General features: G+C 40.9%; 2 protein-coding genes across 4 annotated transcripts; both read left to right on the forward strand.

The window, feature by feature from the left end:
- Positions 1-3609: 3609 nt before the first annotated feature.
- On the forward strand, positions 3610-5112 carry LOC103379117 (relaxin-3 receptor 1-like). Its single transcript, XM_008310567.3, has one exon. It carries the CDS (start codon positions 3830-3832, stop codon positions 4814-4816), a length of 987 nt encoding a protein of 328 aa, XP_008308789.1. The 5' UTR covers positions 3610-3829; the 3' UTR covers positions 4817-5112.
- A 3883-nt stretch (positions 5113-8995) lies between these two features.
- On the forward strand, positions 8996-17574 carry LOC103379115 (mortality factor 4-like protein 1). Of its 3 annotated transcripts, XR_003049704.1 has the most exons (13): positions 8996-9208; positions 10128-10174; positions 10273-10340; positions 10499-10585; positions 10765-10845; positions 11020-11045; positions 11614-11702; positions 12306-12407; positions 13416-13504; positions 14088-14260; positions 14517-14570; positions 15210-15294; positions 17027-17083. XR_003049704.1 is itself a non-coding variant. In XM_008310559.3 (12 exons), the coding sequence occupies exons 1-12, from the start codon at positions 9169-9171 to the stop codon at positions 17109-17111; spliced, it is 972 nt and encodes a 323-aa protein (XP_008308781.1). In that variant the 5' UTR covers positions 8999-9168; the 3' UTR covers positions 17112-17574. The 3 variants fall into 3 exon arrangements, 2 of the variants coding, with proteins under 2 accessions (XP_008308781.1, XP_008308784.1); XM_008310559.3 differs by lacking the exon at positions 14517-14570 and having other exon boundaries at positions 8999-9208; positions 17027-17574; XM_008310562.3 differs by lacking the exons at positions 8996-9208; positions 10128-10174; positions 14517-14570 and having other exon boundaries at positions 10301-10364; positions 17027-17574.
- Positions 17575-18638: the final 1064 nt, after the last annotated feature.

An 18638-nucleotide genomic window follows, 5' to 3' on the forward strand; every position in this document is an offset into this window, starting at 1 on the left:
CAGGACGTCTAGGAGCAGCAGCCACAGCTTTGGTTCTCCTCCTCACTATAAGATAATCACCTCTGACATCATCACCTCACTTCCTCCTCCTTCCTGTCTCTCTGAGAGGATGCACTCTTCCTCCTTCCTCTTCCTCCTCCTCCTCCTCCTTCCTCCCCTCGCCTCGTCTTTAATTTATCTCTCGAGCCGACTCACTCATTTGCTGGAACAAGTCTCGTGTATTTCCTGTGTTGTGCAGTATTTATTTTATTTTTTTCTTATTTCTCTATATATTATATTTTTTTAACATTGTTTATTTCCATGTGTGTGTTTGTGTGTGTGTGTGTTAGCTGCCGTTTGTTATTATTATTATTTAATATACATTTATAAATATTGTTATTTTTATTATTGTTTTCCAGCAGATTTCTCGTGGTCAGTCGTTGGACACGACGGTCTCTGTGTGTGTTCTGACTCGGTCGTTGTTATAACGGGGCACTGAACACATCACCATCAGGTGATTCAGCTACAGTCACGGACTCTACCACTTAATACGAGGTATATTTTAAAATCCCCGTTGTTCACCATTTGGGAAAAATGACCTGTGTTTGAGGGAAGTTGGTGAAAAAGGTGACGGAAAAATATATATTCCCGCAGTTAAATATGTTTCTGTTTCATCTCCGAGAACAGTTTAAATCAAACTGTCTGTTTTTGTTTTGGTTCTTCTCCACTTTTTGTTCAGCAATCGATGCTGCGTTTTGCTAACGTTTAGCTACTTCTAGCCAAAATTCCTGAGTGACAGATTGTCCCTCAGCCAATGAGAGTTGGAGTTTGTTAAATGGTCGGAAATGGTTAGTGGTAAAAATGCACAAAACAAATTCAAACTTCAAAGTTTTCTTTTTTTTTTTGTTTTTTGCTGATTTTCTAAATTCTGACGCTCCACTGTCTGAGATGTGAGTAAAAATAATTTTATATTCTACTTCTTGCTCCACTGTCTGAGATGTGAGTAAAAAAAATTCTACTTCTGTTGCCAGAAATGACTGTGATTAATGTTGAATCAGAGACAGTCCCTGTAAAACTGAATAAATAAATACAAATCTGGACAAAAAAAAGAATTACACTTATATTAATTCCAAAGATACTGTGCCCTAATTAAAACTTTAAAACCTACAAAAAGTATTTTACATTTTCAAGGGTTCTTTTTCCCCACGTTGGCTTCCAAAGTAAGTCCAGTTTTGAAGTATGAATAAATAAATATTAGGAAGATGACTCTTCAATAAATTATCATCTAAAAAAAAAAGTGTATTTTTATGGCTGACTTTTAAAAATCCCATTTACAGGGAAATGGCCGATAAAGCATGACGCTGTCAAATGTTGATGACGTCACCTGTAACCAGGATGACAGTCACGTGTTCTGTCAACATGAGCCTCGGTAGCTGATGTGCTCTTTCCTATAATTTACATCTTAAACAGGACTAGTCTCATTGTTAGCACTGACCCAGTGTCGCGTACGTCACTCTGAGCTCCTCACCTACTGTAACTGTGTTTGTGGCCAGATAATTGATGTTATTAACTTGCGACACTCATTATAAATCACGTGTTTTTAAAAACGTGAGGTTCGTTTGATCACATCCTCATTTATTTCATCTTCAGACAGAACATGGCGACGAGGGCGGTGGTAATGTAAGAGCAGACTGATTTGAATGCGTTTCTATTAAACATTTTAAAAAAAGGTCAATGGTGTTATGGAAGGGAAAAAAACAAAACAAGAAGGGCGCACAGCTCCCTCTTCTGGTTCATGGTTGTCACTGCGAGTGAGACGTTGTCCTCTTCATGGCTATTCTTTTCTTTTTCCTGCTGTGGTGAACGTGGAGTCTTCTTTGTTAGTTGACATTTCTGGATTGTTCACACACACTCACACACACACACACACAGTTGTGAACACACACATTGTTTCCCCCACAGCTTCTGTACTCGCTGCTCTGTGTGAACAAAGCCACAGTCCACCGGGACTAACGTGAACAAAACGAGGCCACTTTGGCCCGCGGTTCCTCTCAGCTGCGGGGGTCAAAGCCCGGTGAGCAGCAGGAGCCCTCTGCTGGTCGTGACGTCACACCTCCGATAAATGGGGACGGTCAACCGTGTGTACATTGTGTCTGGACACCTGAAAAGTGAAAGTGCAGGTCCAAAAAACACGGGTGTTTGAAGTCACTTAAGGAAAATATATAAATATACATTTTATTAAAATATATTTATATATGTATATTTTTTACATATATGTATGTATATATGTATACATAGACACATTAATATATACACACATATGCATATATGTGTATATATTCATATATATATAAATATATTTTAATAAAAGATATAAGGGTATTTAAAATAAAATACGAGGACCGTGGCCAATGATTTTTCTCACGCGACTGAAATAAACTAAAAAAAGTGAGACTGTTGTCGGCGTCTGCACTCACTGCCTTAAACATGTTGAAATGGAAAGGCTTCTGACGGAGGGAGAGGACGTGACGTGTACAGTCGTCCCTTGTTAGTTTGTACAAATATACCAAGTGGGAAAAAAAATATTTATTACTTGCATTGGAAGAAGTTGTTTACCTATTGAATGTTACCTGTTTATGTAGAAAGGTTTCGATGTAATAAAATGCATTCTGTTAACTCTGTTGTCACTTCATCTGCACTGGACATATATACAGTACATATAAAGTGGGAAGTTTATATGTATGTATGTGTATGTATGTATTTATGTATATTATACAGTACATACATATATTTAAGGAAACTTGAAAGAAAAAAAAGTGCCACACGGTGGTAGAGTGGTCAGTGCTCTTGCCTTATAGAAAAATGTAACCCGTCAGAATCAAGTCGTCCTCTGTGTATGTGGAGAGGGTTCTCTTCAGAGACCAGATACCCACAGACCAAAACATGGATTTTAGGTCAATTCATACAGAATTGAAGGTTAGTGTGAATGTTAGTGTGAATGGCCGTAGCTGCAGGTGGACAGTGTGTCGTCTTCTGAGTGAAATGTCAGGTGTTACAGGAGTAAAAATTAAGTCATTTGTTCATATTTTTAATTCACTCAAATAATGACTTGGAGGGCCAGATGTGGCCCACGGGCCTTGGGTTTGACACACAGCCATGTAGCCAAGTATATGCAGTGCAGGTTCTGGTTGGCTGAATAATATTTTGAACATATTTTAGCCTGAACCATAACAACATCACAGAGAACGTAAAGACAGAAACGCCTTCAGTTGAAGCTGGAGATCAGACTGCTGACCTTTTCATTGTAAGGCAAAGCGCTTACCGTTGTGAGGCTCTTTTATATATTGTACTGTACTTTTAAATAATTCATTTCTCTGTTGTTGGTGTTGTAGGTTTAGCTGAGATTTACATTTGAACGCAGGGTGGCAGCAGAGAGTCGTTTCACGCCACTTCTCTTCTCAAACCTTCCGCGCAGCAGTTGTCGGCTTCAGTCCACATCTCCACTGGCCGTGGATCAGACTGGTCTGCTGACGAGGAGGATATTTGGTAGATAATACAGTTTTGTTTTGTTGGACAGGACAGGAGGGGGCGTCCCAGGGTCTCTGTGACCTGGTGGAGGGGGGTGGGGGTCCCAGTGATAGACTGAGACATGATGGACAAGACAGGAGGGGGGTTAGAGGGACTGTTTGACATCATGAAGTGATGTTTGATGAGTAGAGAAGGAGAAGGAGACAAGAGAGGAGAAGAAGGAGCAGCCGGACTCAGAGGAGACTCCATCACTGAAATCATTTTTAAACTTTATCTTAGAGCCAACAGTGGAACTCTCCACTGACCGGAACTCCCTGACGCTATGGATGAAGAATACCACCGTCTGTTCCTCAACAACTCCCTCACGGGCATCGACCGCTTCAGTAACTTGGAGGACATCGACGTGACGGCGGACGGCAGCCTGGTCCTCCGGGTCCTCATCTGTCTGGTCTACTCGGTGGTCTGCGCCGCGGGTCTGATCGGGAACCTGCTGGTGCTGTTCTTCGTCAGGGTGAAGAAGGGGAGGGAGACGTCCCAGGTGAACTTCTTCGTTCTCAACCTGGCGGTGACGGACCTGCAGTTCGTCCTCACCCTGCCCTTCTGGGCCGTGGACACTGCTCTGGACTTCAGCTGGCCATTTGGCAACGCCATGTGTAAAATCGTCCTCTCCATCACGGTGATGAGCATGTACGCCAGCGTCTTCTGTCTGACCGCCATGGGTGTGACCCGCTACTGGTCCGTGGCTTCGGCGCTGAAGAACAGCACCGCGCGTAAATCCTGCTCCGCTAAATGGATCTGCGCCATCATCTGGACGCTGGCGACCCTGGCCACTGCACCCACCTCGATCTTCTCCACGGTCAGCAACGTGTCCGGGGAGAAGCTGTGCCTGCTGAGGTTCCCGGGTGGACAGCACTGGCTGGCGGTCTACCACATCCAGAAAATCCTGGTCGGGTTCGTGCTGCCGATGTGCGTGGTGTCCGTCAGCTACATCATGCTGCTGCGCTTCGTCCGCAAGCGCAGCATGCAGAGCAGGAACCCGCGGCGCAGATGGCAGGTGACGAGGTCCATCACCATCGTGGTGCTGTCCTTCTTCCTGTGCTGGATGCCCAACCACGCCATCACCCTGTGGAGCGTCCTGGTCAAGCTGAACGTGGCCAACTGGGACCGAGCCTACTACATCGTCCACACCTACGCCTTCCCTCTGACCGTGTGTCTGGCCCACACCAACAGCTGCCTGAACCCCATCATCTACTGCCTGATGAGGAAGGAGTTCAGGGACAAGCTGAAGGATCTGGTTCACAGGAGATAGAGCTTCAAAAAGTGACAAACATCGGATCGGATCGGACGCACCGGTAACCGTGACGCACCGGTTGCGCACAGCACCGCCACCAGTGTTTGTTTGTAAAAGCGGTGCGTAATTTCAGCCGAGCGGCTCCGCGGTAACACGTGAGCTGCAGGTGAAGCTAAGAGTTGATTTATAAAATGTTTAATGTCCTTGAGATGAGATGTTTAGTCCTGCAGGAGGTCCGCGTCCGCGCGCGTAATGGTCAGAACCAGGACCAGGGGTGACACACACACACACACACACACTCTCCACCCTGAACAATAACAACAAAACAAAACAAAAAAATCCGCAAAAAATAATTGCATATTGTATATATTTTTTAAAACATTTTTGTAGAAAATCAGAGCAAAAAAAACTGACAGAGATCAGCTGATGTACTACTGTAGTACTGTAGTACTGTACTACAGTACTACTGTAGTACTGTATTGATAACAATGCCAATTGCAATATAATGCTATACCCTTTTTAACCCTTTTCAAAAAACATTTATTGACTTTTAATCACAGGCACAATGTGGGGTTTCGTGGGCCGGAAATGGCCCCCGTGCCAGGAGTTTACCATCCCTGACTTAGATGCATTTTCCCAGTAAATAAAGACACTTTGATGTAATTTATCTAATTTAAAAAAATAACTGGACAATGACTGCAGTCAGTCTGTTAACGTCATCTGTTAACTCTGTATTTTGTTGTTGTTATTTAACACTTGTGCTAGCACAGGTTAGCACAGGTTAGCACACAGTTAAGTATATGACACGTGTGTATAGGTAAACAATATACTATGAAATATATATATATATATACTATGAATAATATATATATGAAGTATATAAATATATACTGTATATATGTATATATATGTCTGTCCTCAGGCCGTTCATTTTGACCATTGTTTCCCAAAGACTGGTTCGCGACCCTCAGGTGGGTCGCAAGAGGGTTTTTTTGGGTCGTCTCACAAGATGTTTCCCAGGAGTTTATTGTCTATTGTCTATTGACTTGGGTCACGGAGGTTTGTGAGTCGGTACTGAGTACCGTTGGTTCCCAGGAACCTGAGGACATCGTGAGGATGAGTTTGGACAGTGTTTGGACCACACCAGAGACCTCATCGTTGTTCTTCTCTCAGGATTCCTCTGAGACTCCAGATGGAATAGAACTGTGACGTGAGCGGGCGTGCTCTGCAGTAAGGTACAGTTTAAGCCACAGGAGCAGCTACTGAAGAGTTCGCCCCCTGCAGACCACATTGTTCATACCAAATAATGACCTGCTGAGTGGAGAGAATAGAGGGCGGTGTGGAGCGTGGACAGATGAAACATCTTTGGTCCTGTTTTTATTGTCATTCCTGATGAGTCTCTGTCATTCAGCCCCTGTACTAATGGACTGTGTCCATATACAGTATATGTATATATATATGTGTGTGTGTGTATATATGTGTGGGTCACGTGCAGAATCTCTTTACTGGGTAGATATGTAGAGCTGTTGTACATGTGTCTACGTCACTGATCACTGGTCACCTGCAGCTGAAAATGTCTGTTTAAAAATCAACAGGTTCGGCTATCCACCTACAGGGGGCGACATAGATACCAAGGAGGGAATCGAACCCTGTCAAAGTTTTTGTACAGATGTACTGTACGTAACTTAACTGTGATAAAATGTGATATAATTATGTGTTTGTTTCGCTACTTGTTGTTGTGTTAGCGATAGCATAAAGAATCGATCAAATGTTCAACTGTATAATTGATTTCATTGGTCTTTTTTATTCACTATTTTGCTCAAGCACAACCCCTAGTGGGTCTTTTTTATTCACTATTTTGCTCAAGAGGTATTTTGCCGTAGAGGTATTGTTTTTTAAAGATAATTTAAAAAAAATATTTCTCCTAATTTTTCTCAGAAATTCAAATTTATTTATTTATTTATGCTAGGATGTAGCTTATATGGACGGCTATCATGTGTTGTCAGACAACGTCGATATTTAGGTGACAGCCGTGATTATAAATGACAGTCGCTATAATAAAAATATGAACATAAACCTGTGTCGTATCGAAATTTGTTTTAAACACATTTTATACGTACACACATATGTTTTTTTCATTAGAAGAATTGAGGATTCCGGTCATATTTGTGATATAAAGATGGACGAAACCAGAAGTTCCTCGCGTTACGTAACCGACTTTCGACAGCGTCGTCAGCACCTGTTACTGTGAATGGACTGCGGTGACACATTTTCTCCATTTACCTGAAACAAGTGGCTGAGCTCAAACAGAAAATCTTGATTGAGTTTGATTGGCGTCATGTGGACTTCAATCAATGGCCGTGGTAATTTCAGCACGCTTTTCTATGGCAATCACAGTTTTATATGTATGACTCCTACACACCGTGTAACAAACCTCCCATAGCTGTTCAGATCTGTCCACTCCTCGTACATTATCTCCAAATCCTAAACACAGACAGCACACTTATTTTTCCACAATTTCCGGCTACTCCAAGGACCCCTGACGGATAAGGTCGCAAAAAAATATGACTTTATAATATTACTGCTTTGACACATTTCTTTTAGTGGGTATTAGTCTTGCATTAAATAGTGAATTCTGCAGAGTATGTAGACGTATATTCATCTGTATTACCTGTGGTACACAGGGGCCTGTTGTCATAGCCTTCCCTGGGATCTAAGTTCTAATTATGTCGTGAATACAGTTTATAATAACGGCTCATATACTGTATGTGAAGTGAAGTGACGTGATAAAAGTGATTGTACATTAGATATCAGACAGGTCTGAGTGGTCAATTAACAACAGGCAGCTGTGCTAATGATATAGCTGACCAGCGACTGTATAAATAGCTAAGCACTGCACTTAATATACAGAGCATTAATCTTCACAGATTATTTTGAGATTATTTTAAATGGTCCAATCCCATTCCCCTGAACCAGTGGTTCTCAACAAATATGATAATATATATTTTCTTATCTGTACAAACAAACTGTATGAATTGCTGCCACCTAGTGACTGGAGTTTTGTCATTTCATTCAAGCATTAACAGCAGCAGCACACTTCTGTCCAGCCATAATCAATTGGAAGCCTCTCATGGCCAGACACCAGAGCCAGAGCTGAAGTGTTCTAACACACACTCCACAGTCATCTGCTGTGGTTTCCTCGCAGCATCAGAGGAAATAAAACAAAACCAGAAATAGCCACAGTCACAGTACAGGCAGTGGAGTGGGTCCATAAAGCAGGACGGGATGCGGGACTCGTGCGAGTATCAGCTCATTCCGGCACAAATAGAACAAATGGAGCTGCAGATGAAACATTTAACTTTAATGGGAGCTATTTCTGTAAACATAGCAGACAGAATGTTGGCCATAACTGCAGAGATCTAATCAGGAATGCTGACAGTTAGAGAGAATGGTCTCGCTCTTCTCTATGAACATCTGTTGCGGACGTCGACGCAGGTGGAACAGGAAGTAGAGCAGAGCAGCAAAAAAACTGTTCAGGCCGACACTGGGTCACAGTGGACCGACACTCACTCCTGGTACTGTTTCTGGTTTTGGAGGAACAAAACTCATTGTCACCACATCAGCAAAACAGTTTCCCCTGAAGGGCCTGTTATTTATAAATGTTTCAGCTATTGATTATTATTTATTCACGTCACAAATATTCTTCATTACTGTGTAATAAAAACATTTAATTTATCAGGTTAAAAAAACTCTGCTACGCGGGCCACATGAGATGACTTGGCGGGCCATATTTGGTCCCCAGGCCTTGAGTTTGACACAGGTGATACCTAAGGGCTCAAGTTAAGAACCTTAAATTAAAAATAGGTAACATGATGGAAGAGGGGTTAGAGGTCAGTCCAAGCAGTCACCAGCTGTTGTTTTGGGTACTCCGTGCCACATGTTGAGACAACCAACTAAATACCACATGGATACAATGATCTCCAGGTTGAAGGGCAAGGACAACAGCGACTTTTGCCTCACATCTAATACTTCTTGTGGCTCCACAATAAGGACAGATGGGATTTTTAAAAAGTTCAGTTATTTGTTTTAATTTTAAGGCAGGCGTAGATACAGTCGCCTGAGAACAGGACCAATCGAGCGTCGACGGACAGCAACAAGGAGAAGAGTTATTGAGTTTCCGAGCTTTATCCAAAGTCTTTGAATGCAGCACAGCTCTGAAGCTTGGTGGTCAGGTGACCAGCAGCAGGCAGCCTCGTATCGGCTACTCCACCTCTATAGCTCCGATGTCGGAGGTGTTTATGGCCGGAAGAGATGGACTCTGGCAATGCACGAATTTGATCCGTCAGACAGCCGATCAGCTGAGTCCGTGAATGGCGCCAAAACAGGACCCTAAACCGAAATTTCAAGAAGGTGTGTGAGGAGAAACCGCGGCTTCAATGAGAAGGGGCGGGTTTGTTATTGTTGAGGAGCCGCCAGAACACAGACAATAACCGCACAGACCTGAGCGGGAATCATTGAAAACACTCACAAAATCGACTATTTCTAAATACGGTTACGTTACGTAATAAAAGTAAAAACATACGCGTAACAGGTAACGTTTAAATAAGCTTTTCCGATGAGGCTAGCTGTTAGCTATCGTGTATGTATGTTGGAGTTGGGAGGGGGATAATATGCGATTAATGGACGGCACACGGTTTGACAAAAAAAAAGTAAATATTAACGATATCAACGATTTCTCGGTGTTAAAAAGAAACGTTTGAAATTTGGCTTTGTTGTGTTTACTGACAGAGTCGGAAAGTAAAGGTTCTGAACGGCAGGCACTTCAATATTATAAATGAGTGTTCTGAACGGCAGGCACTTCAATATTATTTTTCAATATTATACTAACCAGTAAATGAGTTGATGTCTGGCTCTTATTTGACTCGTTCAAGGGTCAATAACCCGTCATGTTAGAACCGAGTTGAGCGGAATTGTTCTAATGTTCACTCACTTGGTTTAGTGGGTACAAACACACTAATGGGAACAGACCAGGCTGATTTCTTTGATAAGATGCTCAAAATATAATTACAAATGCTACGCAACCTGAACTGTCATTTCCTGAGAAACCCCTGACCATGTTTGGTTCAACGTAGCATATTATCGGACGAGGCTAATCTGGAAATGAGTTAATGTATATTTTCACAGATTTATGTTGTTTTTCTTTGGGAAACTTCGAAAAACCGATTCAAGGAAAACTATAACGACAACAGACGTTTTGACTAGTCATGTATCACTCTGTCAACTCATACTGTTTTCTTTCTTTTCTACTTCTTTTTCGCTCTTCTCTCAGGTGAAAGAGTCCTGTGCTTTCATGGCCCATTGCTCTACGAAGCAAAGGTGTGTTTAAGTGTCACACAGTAAATACATTTTTCTTCACATTAAAGTCGATATCTGATGCTGACCTGTGTGTGTGTGTGTGTTGTCCTGTTTTCCAGTGTGTAAAGATCAGCATTAAGGAAAAGCAGATAAAATACTTCATTCATTACAGCGGATGGAACAAAAAGTGAGCAGACGGCTGCAAATACATGTTGAGTTGTACTGTATTTTTTAATATATTTTTATATTTGACTGTCACGTGTCTTTTTGAGAATTGAGAGTTTTATAGCGCAGGATTTCACTAAGTGTTTAGTATAAAGTTTTAAGATGTTTTATCTTTTGCAGCTGGGATGAATGGGTTCCTGAAAGCAGAGTTCTCAAATATGTGGACAGCAATCTTGCGAAACAAAAAGAGCTTCAAAAGGCCAATCAGTAAGTTGAATTCTGTAAAAAGTGAAGTAAGTAGAGAGAGTTTTAATGAAGGCAGCTTCATGTATTTTTGATGTTTTCACTGACCTCATTTCAGGGTCTGACAAGTGTTTTCCCCTGACATTTCTTCAAGACTGAAGCTAACGGTGCTGTGATCTTCTCTGCTCGTCTTCTCTTCACAGGGACCATTATGTCGAGGGAAAGATGAGGGGTTTAACACCGAGTAAGAAGATTGCTGCTGTGCAGCAGAAAAATGTGGATCTGTGAGTAGAACAGCTCGTTTATTTACACGAGCATGAAAATGTGGATCTGTGAGTAGAACAGCTTGTTTATTTACACGAGCATGGAGTGTCGCTGCTGAGTAACGTAAACATGATCATTTATTGATGTGTTATCAATCACAATAATGATGATTTGTTTTCCTCTCTTACATTAAGGAAAGTAAAAAAGGCAAAACAAAAGAGTAAGTAAAATTTTTTTTTATTCAATATGTTCACTTTAAGTTCAAAACTTTACAAACATCAAGGTCCGTAGATCATTAGGCACCGGACCACAAATAAAGAATAAAGAATATTTTGAAAAATTGCCACTTCCTCCTGGCTGTCAATCCTGTCAGTAACTAATCATCCAGCTGATGTTGATAGTAGTATGTCATTATTAAAATGATTGATTATTAAATTTATTAATATTACATATTATTCACATATTAATAACTACTACGCTACACTGTTAGTTTAAAGTTTAAAAATGAAAATAAATTTATTTTCTAAGTTTTACTCAGTTGAGATGTTTCCCAGTAAGAAAGCACAAAAAGGCTACTCAGAACTGAGGCACATACTGCCAGACCAATGTCTCTAAAACAAAGTCTAAAAAAGATTTAATTTCAACTCGTCATCATAATAACAGGAAAAACAGTACAATCAGTGGCTCTTGTCTTTAATCCATGTACTTACTGTGAAGAGCAATTTCAAAATTCAGCAAGGTAGCATCCTTTTGGTTCTTGTTGTTTATCTGGTGACTTTCTTCTTCAGCCCCAGGGCCGGGTGAAGGCACCAGCAGCACAGAACCCCCCCAGGGACCTCGGAAGAAGAGGGCCCGGGTCGATCCGACTGTGGAGAGTGTAAGCATCAACCACAGAGTTTAACCTTGAACACCTGACCGCAGCTCAGTCATAGCATTGCATTTTATTGATATATGTGATCTTAAACATTTTATCTACAAGTACATTTTTGCGCTTATAATCAAGTGCAAACTCATTTTCACTGGGGACCACAGCAGCAGTACAGTTCCCCTTGAGATAGATGTAACTACTCCATAACATAAATGTTTCTGCAATTGATTATTATTTCTTTGAGTTACAGATCTTGTTCATTGCTGTCTAATAAAAAAATAAAATTATTTATCAGGTGAATATAATGCTTTTTAAGCTCCTACTGGCCATATAAAATAACTTGGCGGGCCTTGAGTTTGACACATGTTGTCCAGTGGGTTGGTACGTCTGACTCTAGATCTGAGTTTGACACATGTTGTCCAGTGGGTGGGTACATCTGAATTAGAAAACCTAGATTCACTCCCCTGAAGTTAGCCAAGTGCACACATACTACATATGGAGGACATACATTTACGGTGTTTGACCTATAAGAGAAGTTCATCCATGATGTGAAGTAGAAGTCTTGACTCTCTTAAGACCAGAGACTCTGGTTCTCCATGTGTGTTTCTCCAGGAGGATATGTTTACTAACCGTGTGGAAGTAAAAGTGAAGATTCCAGAGGAGCTGAAGCCCTGGTTAGTCGACGACTGGGATCTAATTACCAGACAAAAACAGGTGAGAAAAAAAACCCAGCGTAAAAACATACATGAGGTCAAGTTTATGATCATGACAAAGGCACATAAATCAGACAGTCGTCTGCATATCATTGAACACTGTACTGCAGTGATTTGACTCTAACCACCTCGACTGGAGACGCAGGGAGCGCTGATGTAAGTCAGTAGTTGTTAGGACAACATGAACCAACATGGATAAAGGAAAACCTCGTTCTTATGAGGAAGCCGTCTTCAAAACCCCTGACAGATGGTACTCTCAACATTTAATGACCTGTAGTTCATCTCTGCCATGAGATGAGATCAGATGAGATGAGTACCTCTGCTCTGAGTGCTTTTTATTATGTATTATACATCCTATTAGCAACAGCAACTGAAACTAAAGAGACTAAAGGAAAGGAAAATATCGGTGTCAGCCTTTAATCTTCATTCTCACCTCATGAACATATATATTTATATATGTCTGTTTGCGTGTGTATGTAAATATATATATATATACATATATACGTATACATATATACACACGCACACAGACATATATAAATATATGTTTTGTATATGAATCAGGAATGAATCAAACATACGGCCCACGGGCCAAAACTGGCCCACAAGGGGGTTCAATCTGGCCCGCTTAATAAATTTTGACAAATAAAAAATACACAAACACTTCATATTCATGAGGTTTTTTGTAAAAGTATATTTTATTAAGTGTGAATAAATAGTAATAAATGTGAATGTCTTTGCAGTAAAACAGAGGAACAAAACACAGCCTTGTTATTTAGAGTTAATTACGTCTTAAATCTTGATGAATATCCTGTGTAAGGTGAGTGTAGAACAGTATGTTACACAGCCTTGTTATTTAGAGTTAATTATGTCTTAAATCTTGATGAATATCCTGTAAAAGCATCCAGTCATGTTATCTAAGTTAATCTTTCAAAAGCTGAAACTTTTATACTGCTGATAAAAGAAAAAAAGCCGTCCATAAAGAGATGAATTTTCTTTTCGCTTCCAGCTGTTTCATCTGCCTGCTCAGAAGAACGTAGAGAACATCTTAGAGGACTACGCAAACTACAAGAAATCAAAAGGAAACACTGACAATAAGTAAGACGAAGCAGAAGCAGGCAGGTGTTCTTTGAAGGACTGACTGTTTCATGCTGTGATTAGTGAGATTGTACCAGACACTCAGTGTGAAACCATCAGAGCTGCTGCTGCTTCAGATTCCCTCAGTTCCCTCAGGTTTCCAGTTTCCTCCAAAAAGTTAGTCGTTATTGATGTGAATCCTGCTGTTTAGTCAAAAAAATACACATAATACATTTGTTTCTTCCTTTTTTTCTTCTCAAACCTTTTCTTTCTCAGTTTTTTCCTCATTGTTTGTGTCTTGTTGTCCAGTTTTTTTATTTCTTCCTTTCCTTTTTACCTTTCTGTCTTTCCTCCATTATTTTTTTTTCTTCTTTTCTTCTCCGTCGTCAGTATCATTCTCTGCTTCATAGTTTCTTTTCTATGAGTCATATCTTTTCTTTCTTTTCTTCAACTTCCTCGCCTCCAGCGCTCATCACTTACTGGGTTCAGTTTTTCAATTACACTCTTGGATGAATCCACTCATTGACCTTGTCTCTCTGGAACACCACATACGTCAGAGTTCTCAGTATGTGACAGTACTGCGTGTGTCTGTGGTCGTACTCAGGGAGTATGCGGTCAGTGAAGTGGTGGCAGGGATTCGTGAGTATTTCAACGTGATGCTGGGCACACAGTTGCTGTACAAGTTCGAGAGGCCGCAGTACGCCGAGATCCTGGCGGAGCAACCGGACATGTCCATGTCACAGGTTTACGGAGCTCCACACCTGCTGCGTCTCTTTGGTAGGAGCCCTGGACACACACACACAGACACACAACGCACACCAGGACACAGATAATTCTCAGGACAACCATATAAAATATGAACAAATATGATGATGTGAGGATAGGAACAAGACAGAAAGGAATGTTCTGTGAGACTTTCTATAGATTATGGTCTGGACACAGGGACCGTGTGGTGGAGGTGACAAAATGATTGATTCATTTAAAATGTCTTCTGTTGCTAAATGTGCAGCTTTTGTTAAATGTAGACATTCAGTTTCAGGGCGTCTAAAGTGAGGATGTGGATGATGGTCAGGAAGAACCGATACTGGTAAAGTTCTCAGACACACAATCAAAGTGAAAGGAAATCAGTGGAACATTCTACTGCAGACTAGGAGATCTGGAAAGATTTGAAAAAAACAAAACAAAACTGTAACCTCCTAGAAAGGAACTTTAAAGTTTATATTTGTATATATCTTTAAATATATATATATATATATACACACAAATATATGTGGGTATATCAATAAAAAAATATATGAATACATTCTCTCTACATATAGAGACATATATGTATGCAAAAAACAACAGTGACTTAAACCAGACGTGGGCAAACTTTTTGACTCGCGGGCCACAATGGGTCCTAAAATGTGATGGGGGGGGGACAGGGTCAGGAGCAGATAGATGGAGCGTTTGTGTTAACTAAAACAAATGACATGTAAAAGTCATAAAGGCGAATAGCCTTTTTTACGCCATCTATTGGAGAAATGCGGGAACTGCAGGGTAAAGGCAGAAGTGTAATGACAATAGAAATTAATAACATCATTTGGACAAGTTTGGCAGGCCGGATTAAAAACCTAAACGGGCTGCATACGGCCCTGGGGGGGGGTTGACATTATGATGGCAGTGGTTCAGTTTAAACAGTTATGGAACTTTTCAAAACATTAACACCACCTTCCTCCTCCAACAGTCCGTATCGGAGCCATGCTGGCCTACACTCCTCTGGATGAGAAGAGTCTGGCGTTGCTGCTCAGTTACCTCCAGGATTTTCTCAAGTAAGTTCCTGTTCCTTCATTCACCAGCAGCACACTGTCCAAACCATGTGGATACTACAGGTCAGATCTAGCAGTAGATCGCGATCAGTCGTTTGAGTTTATTATTTGTATGACGTATGTATGTTCATTTGAATGTTATTGGTTGGTTGTCATGTGGTGTGGTGTGTCATTGGCTGCACACAGAAGGACATTTTTCTCTGAGATATCGATGAAGCTGGCATCTCCAAATTAGCTGCAGCGACAAAGACATTCTGTAAATGCATCTAAACAAATGTAGGTTCCATCACATCCATCATAGGTTCTATCACAGAACCCTAAACAAGTAAACATTAACAAACACTTCACTGCAGCCAATACCCACAGTTTCATGCAAATGAGCAGCTCGCCGCCTCATGGTTTATGTATCTTTTGTTTTGCTGAAAAGGCAGAAACAACATTACATTCACATCACACATCACCAACACTGTGACAGTTAAATCACAGTGATCTCCAGTCGGTGTGGAACATCTGTCCTCAGAGATCTGGTGGAGGAGGACAGCTGTAGTATGTCTTCTCTCCCCTGGCATTAAGATGTGTCTCTGGTGTCCACCTGTGGATGTCATTAGACTGTGTGCTGTTTCGCAGCGATGCTATTTTTTATATGGGGGCACCTGATGATGTTTAGTTTGACTGAGAATACTGTAGTTTTTCATGCCGAGTACTGCTGAAGAGAGAGAGAAAGTTCAGGGGACAGGACAGACGGGAATGTAAGTAGTACTTGTACTTGTAGTACTGTCAGTGTTCTACTTGAACACTGTGTAAGTACTTTATTTCTGAGACATAAAGCTACAGCTTAAATATGATGAAAAGCAGCTAATACTGTGTATATGTATGTGTTTGTGTATATATGTGTATATGTACATATATACATGTATATACATTAACATATATATGTACGTATATATGTATATACTGTATGTATGTTAGGACAAATCTCTCAGACGTCTTTAACCGATTTCCTCGTTATGCTGTGTCTTTGTCATATTTTCCACCCACAAAGAGGAATATTGTTAAATACGAATCTTTAACAAAAGTGAAATGGAAACCTGTTAAGATAATTGAAGTCTTTCAACAGCTTTTGATCTCGTTCTCATAGATTCTAATTATTTCACATCTGAAAGAATGTTGGAAAGTAACTGGATTTCCATCTTTTGACAAGGCAGAGAGGCAGGACATGAAACCCATTCCTCTGATGGACATGCCACTGCAGAAGAATATACACAAGTATAACCCAGAATTATGCTTCAGATTATTTTCAAAACCTTGGTGAAGTCGTTGTCCTCAAGAATATTAATCAGTCTACAGTCCCTCACAGTCCATTGGTCAACTGTGTCAGTCATCCTGCCAGTGTCAGTCATCCTGCCAGTCAGACGTCTGATGCGTCTGACTGGATGAGATGGTGTTCTAATCTGCTGCGGTGTCTGCAAATAATTATCGACTAGAGCGTAGATGAGTGGATGGATGCTGACATTTAAATATTGATTGATTTATTTTGATAGCTCAAAAAATGTACAAGTAAAACTGATCTTAACATGCATTCTCACCTCAAGGAAGAAGTTTGCTGGTTCACATCCTATCATCTGCTCTCCAGGTGTACTGAATACCAAAGGGCAAAGTCATTACTGCTTCCAACAATTATCATAGCAAAAATGGACGGCGGCTCTGTGCTGAGAAAATGTCATGTTTCCTTCAGGTACTTGGCGAAGAATTCCTCCAGCCTGTTCACTGCCACTGACTATGAGGTCGCTCCTCCAGAGTATCACCGTAAGGCTGTCTGAGTGCTCCCAGAATACAGCGATTCCGCTGAAGCATGTCAACCTCTCCTTCCCAAACACTTGTAAACTTCTGAGGGCAGAGATTTTCCAACTGAACTGATCTGCCTTCCCCGGAGAGATCGCCACAGCTTGTCACCACCGCAGGAGTCAAATGTGTGACATCTTTGCTAAATTCAACTCCATTTCTTTTCCCTGTCTTTGTTATTTTCATCTCACTTTTAAGAGACAAAAAAAAAAAAGATTTCTTCCTAAACGCTGCTGTCTGTGAGCAGCTTTTGGATCTTCTACTAGGTTCCATCTAATTTGTTAGTGCTGCATGAGGATATTTATAAATGTTTCTTTCTCTTGTCACATTTGGTGCATTTAATGCTGGACCACGTATCATTGTTGAGTGGACAATGTTTTTGTATTTTGTGTATTTGTACTCATTTGTTTAAGAAGTAAATAAAATGTTTTTTTACACACACTTCACCCGATTTATTCCAACATCATGCTCTCATGTTACGAATCATTTAGCGATGTCACCGCTCTCTCATGATTCATTTTGCAGAGTGTCACTCACTGGTGAAATGGGCTGATAACGATGAAGGGAGTGAGTCACAGATTAGCATTTCCTGACAGCGGCGTAGCACAGCATACAACTCCCCTATCTGAGCACATCTGCTTCAAAAAAAAAAAATCTGATTTCATGTTCATCTGAATAGACAGGAGCACAAGCATCCATCTTTCATGCACATGAAAATTGTATTATTGTGCATGAGTCATTTCTAGGTACAGTGAATATAACCAAGGGCAAAGATGGTCTGCAGGAAGGAAGTCAAAAGTACGCGGCAATATATTTCGACACTGCATGAATTCAAGAGGGGAAACAACATTGAAGATGTAAACTTTAACACTAAAAAGAAACTTTTTTAAATAAAAGTCTTGTACAAGTCTGCCAATGGGATATGACTATTTTGCTGCACAAGAAATACTAGTATAAGTAAATTTGTTCAAACAGTTTGGCTCCTGACAAACTTAAGCCTCAGGTCCACAGACTGACCAGTGGGGGCAGCAGGACTTACACGTGTTCTTGTCCTTCAGGAGTTTTGCCTCTGCTTGTTGGTCAGTGCTGCAAAGAGTTTTAAAATATAGGACCAATGCCGTCTTTGTGCTGATGTGGTCCAAGCTGCGGTTCCACGTCTGCGTGATGCGTTGGTTGTAATCTATAAATCTTTCAATCTCAGTCACTCTCAGTCATATTTGTCATAAATTATATATTTTGTGCTGTTGTCCAGCTGCCTCACAAAGTCCCCCCGAAACTGCCAATCATGAGTGACAACAAGAATCCCAGTTAACACCTTGATTCCTGCCTGACATCCTTTCCCTGCCCTGGTAAACTTTGGCAAAGTGACGTGAAAGACTTTCAAACAAAAACAAAACTTTCTCATCAGAAAGAGAGTCCAAAAAAAAGACCCTTAATTTGGGCTGGTTAGCAATGCAGCGTAAGGCCCTATTAGCACCATGAGGTCAGTGCGACTCCAGCTTAGA

This window comes from Cynoglossus semilaevis, chromosome 5 (genome assembly GCF_000523025.1).
Source record: "Cynoglossus semilaevis isolate Cse_v1.0 chromosome 5, Cse_v1.0, whole genome shotgun sequence".
Classification (NCBI taxonomy): Eukaryota; Metazoa; Chordata; class Actinopteri; order Pleuronectiformes; family Cynoglossidae; genus Cynoglossus; species Cynoglossus semilaevis.

What these genes read in the sequence shown, in the direction of transcription:
- LOC103379115 (XM_008310559.3), top strand. Translation starts at nt 9,169, where the DNA reads ATGGCGCCAAAACAGGACCCTAAACCGAAATTTCAAGAAG. An exon ending in CATTGCTCTACGAAGCAAAG is followed by an intron (nt 10,175 to 10,272) that starts GTGTGTTTAAGT and finishes CCTGTTTTCCAG; the next exon opens with TGTGTAAAGATCAGCATTAA. An exon ending in ACACCTGCTGCGTCTCTTTG is followed by an intron (nt 14,261 to 15,209) that starts GTAGGAGCCCTG and finishes CTCCTCCAACAG; the next exon opens with TCCGTATCGGAGCCATGCTG.
- LOC103379117 (XM_008310567.3), top strand. Translation starts at nt 3,830, where the DNA reads ATGGATGAAGAATACCACCGTCTGTTCCTCAACAACTCCCTCACGGGC.